At 42.6% G+C, this 12612-nt stretch overlaps 1 protein-coding gene across 6 annotated transcripts in view; it reads right to left on the reverse strand.

Annotated features, from left to right (window-relative positions):
* Window positions 1–12612, reverse strand: part of CD109 (CD109 molecule) — a 142574-nt gene that overhangs the window by 55263 nt on the left and 74699 nt on the right. For all 6 annotated transcript variants that reach the window (XM_067702762.1, XM_067702765.1, XM_067702763.1 and 3 more), the window contains 4 exons: window positions 10260–10299; window positions 7661–7745; window positions 745–841; window positions 330–471 (listed from right to left, as the gene is read on the reverse strand). In XM_067702762.1, the coding sequence (XP_067558863.1) occupies window positions 330–471; window positions 745–841; window positions 7661–7745; window positions 10260–10299 (364 nt within the window). The remainder of the gene's footprint in view (window positions 1–329; window positions 472–744; window positions 842–7660; window positions 7746–10259; window positions 10300–12612) is intronic.

Below are 12612 nucleotides of genomic sequence, written 5' to 3' on the forward strand. Positions count from 1 at the left end.
GAAGATGTTATTTTAAAAAAAAAAGAGGAGGATGGTTAGTCAGATGAAAAGGTAGGCCTTCCATGTAGTTTTCAGTTTGAAAAAAAAAAATAGAGATGGAAAAAATTAAAAATACCTATCACAGGTGGTTGAGGTACATCCTTTCAAAGAAAATAAGGTTCCCCTTCATTACGAAAACATTCTGCAAGTTAGACTAATAGTCATGACAATCTCAGCATTAACTAGCATCCTTGGGCAACAGTGCCCTCAAATGAACGTACCGATTATAATAAGAGATGACAGAGCAGCACAACAGAAATAGCTTTACCTTCACTTCGAAGTCTACAAACCTGTAAGTGATTCTGTCACTGTGGCTAAAATTTCTACCGGCCCGGGAGAAGACAGATTCATGTGTTCAGAAAGGCCATCCGAAAAATCCATTACCTTTTTCATCTCTTCATCGTTAAAAGAGAAGTTTGCAGATCCATTTATCTGTTTTGTTAAAAAATGTTTCAATGTCATTCTTCACTTTAGCACTTCAAATTTTAGAAATAAAACCCAAACTAAGTCACAACAATACAATGGTTCTATTTCTACTTTAATCATTTTTTTAAAAAAGGGTAAATTCTCATTTGTTCAATGATAGAAAGCTCTTGATTTTCTGATGCTCAACTTTTGGTTAATTCAGTATAAAATCTGATTTCTAGAGAAAGTACACTTACAGTTTTTCCCCATTACAAGTTATAAGATATCTGCAAAAGTTACCTTAAATGTTTTTGTAATATTTTTCTTCACACCCCAAAAGGATAAAGGTAAAAATGTAAGTGTTAGGTCTCCTTTCACTGGCTTCCCATATGTATACCTGAAAAATAATACACGAGGCCTAACTTAAAAGAATTATATTAAAAGCATACTCTTACTACAAATTTCTAAAACTAAAACATAGTTAGGAATGTGCTTAATAAATGGTGATCCTTGATATTGTCTCCAAAATGAGAAGACTTTTAACTACAATACCTCGAAAACAGTTCATAATACCCACTTTACCCAGCCTCTGGAGACTCCAGAGAAAATCTGATCATAATTGGAAGTGACAGTTTGCCATCAAAAGATTTTTAAAAGATTATGAAAATCTTTTATTCTTAGAAATCTGGACTGGCCCATTAACCGCATGCCCAGGAGACACTGTAGCTTTTGAATATTTTTAAATGTTAGTTGAAGTTGCATTCGCCGTGGCGAATTTTATTTATTTTAATGAGGTGGGAATAGTGAGCAGACGTTCACATCAAAGCTAATAAACAAATGCAGATTTTTATTCATCTCTGTTAAAGATTTCAAAACTAAAATGAGCGTGTTAACCTTGTTCTCCAGGAAATTTCCAGTAATCTTCTGCTCATTAACTATGCCTTCATGGGACAAATGGCTACTAGCAAAAGTAACCAAAATTGTTATCATCTACTCACAGAGATGACCATAATAGCTAATACAAATAAATATTTAAAATCATATCTATAACTTAATAACAACCGTCCAAGTGATAAGACAACAGAATTCATCTCTTAAAGTACACCCAAAGAACAACTGGATTTCAAGTCCTACTCTTTACCCCCAATTCCATGACAAGACCAAAACTATTGCCCATACACCTTAATTTGGTTCACTCAAAGTAACAGGCTTTAGATTGCATACGGAGGACTCTGCTTCGCTACACACAGCTTGAAACTGAAATCTTAGGAGTTACGTTGCTTATCCATTTGTTCTTTCAATAAGCATTTATTGGAAGCCCACTCCATGACTGGCACTGTGCTAGGCACCCAGGTGCGGTAGTAACCACGACACAGACACAACCTCAAAAGGGTGGAATAGCCATGTTTTTAGTGCTTTGAGAGCTATAAGGATAGAGGGTTAGGGGCAAGCAGCCACGCCTTGAAATTGCCTATGTAAAGGTCTCTTGGTCAGAAAAAGCATTCTGCATTCTTGGAAGCACGAGTAAGATCTGGGAGGAGACTTTGGGAGGGTAGATGAGGGGCTGGGTGAGGTGTTTCAAAAGATATGAAGCTAGAAAAGAACTCTGTAAGATACACTAAAAATTTTGAACTTCACCCTCAAGGCAATGGTCTGAAAGAAGAAGGCAGAAGGGGGTGTGGGGCGGGGGGGGTTAGGATGAGGTGGAGAAGAAAGAGAGAAGGCGGAGAAGGCCAACAAGAAGAGGAAACAACAAGACGTCTGGATCCAAAGTAGAGGGAAGATTGGATGTGGTAAAAATAGAGGCAGGAAAAAGTTTTAAGCAACTACAACCGTAGCTGAAGAGGTGACATTCCTGAATCAAGGAGGTGGCGGTGGAGAACGGCAGATGGATTATTTGAGAGATATTAAGGAGAGAGACCCAACAGCACTGGAGGTTGACCGGCTATGGGGATTGAGGGAGTCAGACAAGCACAGCTGACTTCAGCTAAAGAGAGGGTGCTGCAGTCCACCCAAGAGAGGGATGCAGAGAACCAGGTTTGGGGAAGACGACTGATTAAAATATCTGTGGGATATCCAGTGGGCGATGTGCAGTGGGCAGCGAGACATGGAGATCTGACTGTCAAGCTAGAAGTGTGGGCTGGCAATACGGATTTAGGTTTCATCAAATTATAAACAGCAGAAGCCCTGGCCATGGAGAAGAAAACTCCGAGTAAATGTGTAAAAAGAGAAAAGAGAGCCAAAGATGGAACTCTAAGGAGCAAGAACGTTTACAATGTGATCAGAAGAGAGTTGTCTGCAAAGAGTCTCAAAGGAGCAGACTAAGGGAAAGGAGAAAAACCAGAAAGGAAATGGGAGAGGACAGCAATGTCCGATGCTGCAAAGGGAGAAAAAAGTTGTAAAAGCGTAAGAAAGTACACACAAGGCTAAGCAAGAAGGAGGTCTTTGTGCCGTGGTGAAAGCAGTTTCCATATCACGGTGAGCGAGAAAGGAAGAACGCAGGGGGCTAAAGAACGAACAGGATGTGAAGAAGTGTTTCAAGGCAGCTCCAACTCTTCAAAGAGGTGAGAGACAGGGCAGCAGCTAGGAGGAGGCATGAAGGTCAGGGAGGGCTCGTTTCCTTTAATGACAGAAACGTTTGAATGCAGAGATAAACAGCAAAAGGTTAAAGATACCAAATGGAAGAAATCAAGACCCAGGTGAGAGGGGAAGTGGGCCTGGGATTCTCCCGACAGAAGAGTGAATCCAAGGCCCAACTGGAAGGATCAGCCTGAAGGGAGGAGAGACACAGACAGACCCTCACCATCATCACTTCTATCTTTTCCAGGACACGGTATTTATAGAATAGGTCTCTACAGATCTTTAGAGACTGATAAAAGACCTTGCTAGTCAAAAGATTTCCTGACTCTGTTGCAAAGTTGTAAATTATATCCACAATCTGAATAAAAAAAGACCCTCCTGGGACTTCCCTGGTGGCGCAGTGGTTGAGAGTCCGCCTGCCGATGCAGGGGACACGGGTTCGTGCCCCGGTCCGGGGGGATCCCACATGCCGCGGAGCGGCTGGGCCCGTGAGCCATGGCCGCTGCGCCCGCGCGTCCGGAGCCTGTGCTCCGCAATGGGAGAGGCCACACCGGTGAGAGGCCCGCGTACCGCAAAAAAAAAAAAAAAAAGACCCTCCTGAAATGCACTGATAGGCCCAGAACTCATGAACGCTGGGGTGGAGGAGGCCTCTGGGGAAAGGGCCTCGGCCCTGTCGGGATCTGCTCATCTGAATTCACACACAAGATCTGCGCTGCCCCGGAACAGAACCGCCTTACTTTGCTCCCAAAGCGGACATCATCCCTAGGCAACTGAAACCTGAAGGAAGAAGATTTAATAGGAAGGAAATACTCGGAACAGACTACAGGCAGACCTCGTTTTATTGTGCTTTGCACAGTAAACACACAGATACTGTGTTTTTTACAAATTGAAGGTTTGTGGCAATCTTGCGATGAGCAAGTCTGTTGATGCCCTTTTTCCAAGAGCATTTGCTCACTTCATGTCTCTGTAACACATTTTGGTAATTCTCACAATATTTCAAGTTTTTTCATTACTATTATATTTGCTGTGGTGATCTGTGATCAGCAATCTTTGAGTTTACTATTGCAAAAAAAATTACAGTTCACTAAAGGCTCAGATGGTGGTGAGCCTTTTTTAGGAATAAAGTCTTTTCTAATCATTGTAGGTATATTGGTTTTTTAGACATAACGCTATTGAAGCCGAGCAGGACCCTGTGGGATTCCTGGGCACAAAAGCCTTTCTGTGTTCCCTTCACTGAGTTCCAAAGGACAGGTTCAAACAGTCGCTAATCAGGGAAGGGAGGGGATGCAGAGACAAGGGAGGAGCGGTCGGGAAACAGTAGTGCAGCCTTGGGGCAGGGTCTTGGTTCCCCAGCAAAGGATACACATAACAGTATCTTTGAGCTCTTCTGCAGAACTCAAACCCCCAGCAAATGGAAGATGTTAAGTACTCGATGAAGCACGCTTCATTCCAGAGAAGGTCACGGTTCGTCCATCATCACCTGATGCCAGATGATCCCTGCATTGAAGGAAGGCAAGCCCTGCATGCCCCCTGGTCCTTGTCAGCAACCCCGCCCCTTGACTATAAAACTCCTCTCCAACGCCCCTGGGTTCGGACACACAGTTCTGAGGGCCCACTGTGACCCCCTTTGCCTGGCAAAGGAATAAAGCTATTCTTTTCTACTTCACCCATAACTCTGTCTCCGAGAATTAATCCGGTGTCGGGGCACAGAGGCCGGATTCGGCTTTACTATTGCACACTTAATAGACTACAATCTAGAATAAAATAACTTCTATACACATTGGGAAACCGAAAAAACTTCACGTGACTCTCTTTACTGCAATATTTTCTTTATTGCGGTGGCCTGGGACTGAACCCACAATCTCCAAGGTATGCCTGTACTATGAGAACTAGCCATGTCTGAGAACTTTAATTGGCAACAATTGTCTCACTACCTAGAACAGACAAACCAAACGCTAAGATGGGCTTTCTGATGTGTCTAGGCCAACGTCCCCAGTCACTTACTCAAACACTCTAGGTGTCAAGGTGAAGGTATTTCATAGGTGTGATTAAAGTCTATAGTCGGTTGATTTTAAGTAGAGGAGATTATCCTAGATCATCTGATCAGCCTGATCTAATCAGTTGAAAAGCCTTAATGCAGAGCTGAGAATTCCCTAAAGAGGAAGAAATTCTGCCTGTGAACAGAAACGTCAGCCCGTACCTGAGAGCTCTAGCTGCCCTTCCTGACAACCTGCCTAACAGATTTTGGATTTCCCTAGTTAGTCGCCCCAGTCAAATAAGCCAACTCCTTGCAGAAAATCTCTTAATATATGCCTCCTGCTGCTTCTACTTCTCTGGCTATAGCTCGACTGATACACATACTAAAGAAAATGATGAGAACACAACCGGTTGAGCCCTAAAGAACTGCCTGGGGACCGTCACAATTGCCATGTCATCCTCAGCCATTAGCATCTCAAAGGGGCTCCACAAATGAGAATCAGGATGAAACTGCGGGGTTGGTGGGAAGAGGCTGTCAGTGTTGTTGCTTCAGGGGATCCATACCCCCTGAAAATGGACAATACATTTCCTAGATGGACAATACATTTCCTAGAGAGTTACCGAAGTTTAAGAACCACTGTTTTAACTGGTTTTGCTAAATCCCTGGCACACCCCTGAAAACTAAAAACAGAAAAAAAGAAGGAATCCACTTTCAACCTAATCCATGTGGACACTGATGGTTTATGCGGATTTGAAGTCACTACTTTTTTTTTTTTTTTTTTTGCTGTACGCGGGCCTCTCACTGTTGTGGCCTCTCCCGTTGCGGAGCACAGGCTCCGGACGCGCGGGCTCAGCGGCCATGGCTCACGGGCCCAGCTGCTCCGCGGCATGTGGGATCCCCCCGGACCGGGGCACGAACCCGTGTCCCCTGCATCGGCAGGCGGACTCTCAACCACTGCGCCACCAGGGAAGCCCGAAGTCACTAAGGTTTATAAGCGTTAGTCAAAGACCTCAAAATAAAACGCAGACAGAATGCTTGACCTTCAGCTAAGATCAAGGGCAGGAAAATAATTATGACAAAGCGGGCATTTATGTGTTTTCCAAACCATAAATTGAGCCACAGAACTCAAACTCACATTGTAAGCTACCTCTTAGTTGAACTAACTTGGTATACAAATGGTAGACACATTTTTGCCTTTACGTCACATGGGTGTCACATGATTTGTTTGCCAAAAGAATCTAAAGCAGGAGTCCTCAGACGTTTTGGTGCGTGGACTCACTGCCCATCGACCGCCACTGCCACAAACCCTCACCAGGAGAGGAATATTGCGGTGAGTGGTGAGATGGGGTCCAGTGTTTACCAGCTATTACAAATAAATTCTGAAGCTAAATACATTTCACAAACCAAAGTACAGATATTGACACGTCAAAAATAAATGCTACAGGGCTTCCCTGGTGGCGCAGTGGTTGAGAGGCCGCCTGCCGATGCAGGGGACACGGGTTCGTGCCCCGGTCCGGGAAGATCCCACATGCCGCGGAGCAGCTGGGCCCGTGAGCCATGGCCGCTGAGCCTGCGCGTCCGGAGCCTGTGCTCCGCGACGGGAGAGGCCACGACAGTGAGAGGCCCGCGTACCACAAAAAAAAATAAATAAATAGATTTTAAAAAATAAATGCTACAAGACACACCCATCCTGGGGAAGGAAAGGCAAGCACCTCTCCATAAGGCCTGCGGAGGTCACGGGGAGTGTGCTGAGGTTTACTGGGGCCCACAGCAAGACATTCTCTGGTTGGAAGAGGCGCAAGTGACACCAAGGAGGGACAGCTGAGCAGGGAAAGGGCACCGCGATGCTCCATCAGGTCCTGTCCCCTTAGAGGATTAAGTCAGCACCCAGCCGCAGGCTGCTCTCCTGAGGAGGCCTACTCCAGGCCAACTCCAACCCACTGACAGGTCCCGGCCAAGGAGGGACGTGCGTCACAGGTGTCACCACATCCAAGTCCTCGCAAACCCCGGGGGATGGGGAGGGACAAAATATTTTTTTAAAAATTTAAAATGCTACAAGAAATCGGTCCTGGAATTACTTGAGGGCACTCCCAGCCTATACGTTTGAGAGCCAGTGGTCTGGGACTCTGAAGACGCTTTTTGCCTCAGCAAAACAAAATGCTGTGATGCTCGAGCCATTGGATCAAAATCATGAAAGCCACTAGACGGCAGTTACACGGGGCGGGGCTGGAAGTCCCCTGTGTCCAAATGCTGAAACGGATGATGAAGGTGGATCACTGACTCATCTGTGAATTGCAATAAGGCAACCAAAGCCCTCCCCCAAGTCTCAACCTCCATTAGAGACAGCTGAATGAGGACTAAATAAAGCTTTTCTTCAATCTGGTACAATCTATCAGGTAAATCCCTTGACTAGCCTTAGAAAGACACTAGCCTGTGGGGAATATTTTAGGACTGGATCAGCCTGGAAGCAGAGACATGGGTGCAGAGACCTGGGCAGACATGTTCCGTGCTTAATTATTTATTATAAACATTTGTTTCCTGCCCATTGGGGTATTTTAATAAGCAACACATTGTGCTAATGTTCTGGAGTATATAATGAGCTCTTTGTCATACAGTTTCGGAACAGTTTAAGGTCATAGAGAGCAATATGATACTTACTTTGCTGTGACGGTACCATTTAAACTCACAGAATTTAAAGAACAGTATAATGGTGTCTGCAAAGTGACTTCAAATTTTGGTAATACTGGAAAAGAAAAGCAAGGATATTTTAAACAATCCACTTACCTCTCATTTTACAACTTAACAAACTAGAGAACAGAACTGCTCTAAAGGAGTTGATAAATGGTACCATTTGCACTTAGATTCGCTCGGCTCTGAGTACACATTAACACTGAGGTAAAAGTACTTCATTCCACTCACAATCAGAAACCCTACAAGGCTGGTAACTAGACAGCGATGGGGACGGGGGAATTGCTATGGACACTCGGGCCTGTGAAACCTCCCACCGGTAGAATCTCAACTGTATCCACATGCAAAGCCATCTGAGTGCTAGCAGGCCAGGGTTTTCACTCACCTGTCACCCACCAGTGTGCACTTACTGCTTGTTAAAATACTTCCATATCACTCGGTAAATAGCTACTTCTGAGCAGCCCCTTCCCTAGGACTTTTTTCCAATTTGGTTACGAAAAGCACATCCCGAGACCCTAAGACTCTCCTTTTTCTTCAGGGTGACACACATGCAGTCACAGAGAATCCACGTCCTTTGAGACCATCAAAGGTAAATGTGGTGACAGTCTAACGCGATGGATTACTACGAAGTTGTGTCCTAGGATTTCTAGTTAATAACTAAGATAGGGCTACAAAGTAATGATGCTTTTCTTGTGCAACAGGTACTGGTTCCTGAAGGTAACCCTAAAATTAGAAACCCCTACTTTGGTTGGCTTTATATAATTAGGCTATGAAATATTTTATAAATAGTAATATTATTTAATATAAAGCACCTCACTGGAGTAAAAAAAAATTTCATTTCCTTCCAATCTATAGAAATATTCCTCTTCTCTAACTTCACTGACCCATGAAATAGATCCACCTCATAACAGCGCATCTCACCATTCAATTAACGCAAGAGAAGAATCAAGACGACCAATAAGTCAGCAGAACAGGACAGACCTCCAGCTCCAGGCGAAAGACCCTTGGAGTGCCAAGATGCTCTGAGGCCCGAGACCACTCCAGGACTCTGACCCTCCTCCAAGGTCCTGGCCACTCAGAGGTAGAATTTTCTTAGACCAAGGAAATTAAAATGTCCCCTCCTCAAACATCACAGGTTGGCAATCAATTGCCCCTCCACTACATACCCCCTTCAACAACATACAGCCACCCAGCACCGCCTCTGCGTGAAATAAAAACAGCCTATAGAAGCCTCAGCCACCTCTGATTTATTCCTCTAGATGGGGGCTGTCCAAAAGAAACAAGATCTGAGCCACATGGAGTAGTTTTAAATTTCTAGTAGCCACATTTAAAAAGGAAAAAGAAGCAGGTGAAATTAATTTTTGTAGTATTTTTACCTAAAGCCATATATCTAAAAGATTATCATTTCAATATGTAATCAATATAAATAATTATTATTAATGAGCTATTTTTCTTTCTTTTTTTATACCGTCTTCAAAATTTGGCATTCTACATGCTTAGAGCACATCTCCATTTAGACCAGCCACGTTTCAAGCGTTCAGCAGCCAACATGGTGAGTGACCCCTGAACTGGACAACACAGCTCCAGATTGGGAGTCAGTAAACAATGACCAGCATGAGCTAAGAATGGGTTTTGCATTTCCAATTGGTTGGAAACGATCAAAAGAAGACTATTTCACGACATGGGAAAATTATATGAAATCCAAATTTCCACGTCCATAAATAAAACTGCATTGGATCACAACCACTTTCACTTACATACTGTCTATGGCTGCTTCGTGCTACAATGGCAAAGTTCAGTAGTTAAGACAGAGCCGTGTGACCCACAGAGCATAAAGTTTTACTATCTGGCAATTAACAGGAAAAAGCTTTGCTGCTCCCCGTTCTAGGTGATCACGAGGCTGAGCTGTGACAATGTTGTATGGGATTCATGGACCAGAGCCACAGAGGGGCAAGCAAATGACTTTCCAGAATTTCTACTGCCTGAATGAGACACAATCTCAAACAGTAACACAAATCAGATGAAAAAGCTTGTGTGCAACCTCAAAACAGCTGTTCAAAGTACAACTAATTGTGGGGTCCTATGCCTTCACTCTCCGATCTCCTTCCTCTCCATCCACCAACAAAACACTTGGGTCGCACGTTGCTTACATCTATGTGTTTCCAAATGCGATATTACAAATGGGGCACCTGCAGGAAGAGGATTTACCCAAGTTAAACCCTGTCTTCACCAGTGCTGACCAAGTGAAAGATATGGGAAATGACTGTGGTTATGCTTTAAAAGAAAACACCGTACAAAATTTTAAATATGTTATGATCACAACAAAGTAGAAAAACAGAATAACTATACATACAAAGAGCAGGATAATGGGACTACGGCCAATCTTATTCCTACTTTACTCTTTATAAAGAAAAATGCTCAGACCTATAGGAAATACTAGGATTTTACCTGGTAAAAATCCACTGGGATTTTTACTTTAAATAATAACATCTCTTAGAAATTTCTCTTATCTATCTCTGTGGAAAGTAATAAATGTGTTTTCCATCAAAATAAGTTGAAGAACTCTTACCATATTCTGAAACCTGAAATGACTGATAATATGTCTGGTCCTATTGGGAAGAAGAAGAAAAAGACAGGAAAATATATGAGTTCTTATTTAATTACTTTGCTTGCTGGCTTACCTCACAAAAACATTTAGAAAACATTTTTAATTACATTTATAATTATTTAACGAACGAAACAATTTATTTTAACTTTGTAGAAGTTTATTTTCAGTTATCTGCAACATGCAGTCTGTGAATTTCATGAGTTTTTCTTAACAATCCACTAACGTAACAAGGTGACCTGTCTCTTTAATTCACTGCAGGTCATTGAAACAAACCACTTAACCTGACTTCCCTCATTTGTGAAATGAGTACAAGATTAAATTAGATAATTTCGGAATTTATCAAGCAAGGGTAGCACATGTCAAACTAACAGGAAATGACTTCAAATTTGGTTTGTCTATCCCTATCAAAGCAAACCAATGAAGAATATATAAAATAGTCAAGAATGCAAAATCATCATGGACCAACACCCTTTATCTTCCTAATTCCTTGAAGTATTTTCTACTGTAACCCTTAAATCAGTACACTTTACCCTATTTTTTTTTTTTTTTTTTTTTTTTTTTTTTTGCAGTACGCGGGCCTCTCACTGTTGTGGCCTCTCCCGTTGCAGAGCACAGGCTCCGGACGCGCAGGCTCAGCAGCCATGGCTCACGGGCCCAGCCGCTCTGCGGCATGTGGGATCCTCCCGGACCGGGGCATGAACCCGCGCCCCCCCCCATCGGCAGGCGGACTCTCAACCAGTGCGCCACCAGGGAAGCCCACTCTACCCTATTTTAACAGATACTGTTAATTATTTCCTTTTCCAGTGTCAACAAGAAAACGTGTGGCCTAGAATATCTTTTTTTCTCCAACTCCTCATATTTCTAATTCTCCGTTCCTAATCATACGTAACACATTAAATAGAACCACTTCAAGATAGCTAAGAAATTCCACCAATGAAATGTGTATTCCAATTCTGATTCCCTAAGTTTATCAAAGCAAATACACAGATGCAGCTACAAGATATTGGCTTTTTTTAAAAAATCATATTTGTTTAACCTAAAGTAACTGTACATCACCTAAACTAACATGATAGTATAAATCAACTATACCTCAATAAAAAGTAAATAAAATTTTAATAAATAAACTGTACACCAGCAAACTATTTTTTAATCCTAAAAGAAGGATACAGTTCATTTCAAAGTATAAGACAAATATAACTATTTATATGCCAACAAAATAATTGTCTAAAACCTGGCTTCAGTGTTGGCATTTAAAGTAGATCCCAAAGTATTGGCCCAAACCATCAAGCGCCTCCTTGGGACTTCCCTGGTGGCCCAGGTTCGATCCCTGGTCAGGGAACTAGATCCCACATGAATGCCACAACTAAGGAGCCCACCTGCCACAACTAAGACCCGGTGCAACCAAGTAAATAAATAATAATTATAAAAATAAAAAATAAAATAAATAAAGTAGATCCCAAAGAAACTGTGTTGATCAGTCTTTAAGAATCTCCACATTTGTCACTTCTATCTTAAAGTGTTTTCATGTCATATAAAGGAATGTTATAAATTACATGTCTTTGATTCATTTATAAGTTCTGATTTGTCATCCTCAAAAATTAAATCAAGAAGGCAATCTACCTTTAATACCTGTTTTACTGATAACGTAAGAATTCTAGTCGTGGGACTTCCCTGGTGGTCCAGTGGTTAAGAATCTGCCTTCCAATGCAGGGGACGCAGGTTCAATCCCTGGTCGGGGAGCTAAGATCCCACATGCCACAGGGCAAGTAAGCCCATGCACCGCAACTACTGAGCCTGCGTGCTCTGGAGCCCACGCATGACAACAAAAAGATGCCGCAACTAAGACCCGATGCAACCCAATGAATAAATACATAAAAATAAAACAAATATTAAAAAAAGAATTCTAGTCTTTAAATTACTTTTTGCTTTACAAGTGAGGTAAAGCACAGGTAAGGCTGTGGAATAAGCAATTTAACAACGATGATGTCTGTTCCTCAAGTTCAGTTCATATAGCAAACACCAAGTGAGTACTACATGTAAAACACCACGTGAGGCTCTGTAAAGGTTAATTACAGTTCTCAGCATCAGAAGTTCAGTCTAGAGAGGGAGCAGACACAGTCCAGTGCAAACCTGCAAGGCTGACAGTGCCCTGGAGTTTCATGCACTGTGCTCCTTCTCTCACTCTCCCCTATACTTGACTTACACACACTTCCGCCTCTGCCCATCTTCCAAGACTTGGCTCAAATATTACTGCTTCTCTGGATCCCCAATTTAAAAGTAATCTCTATGCCTCCATATACTTTAGTCCTCCTTT

The sequence above is a fragment of the Pseudorca crassidens genome, chromosome 13, assembly GCF_039906515.1.
Source record: "Pseudorca crassidens isolate mPseCra1 chromosome 13, mPseCra1.hap1, whole genome shotgun sequence".
Taxonomy (NCBI): domain Eukaryota; kingdom Metazoa; phylum Chordata; class Mammalia; order Artiodactyla; family Delphinidae; genus Pseudorca; species Pseudorca crassidens.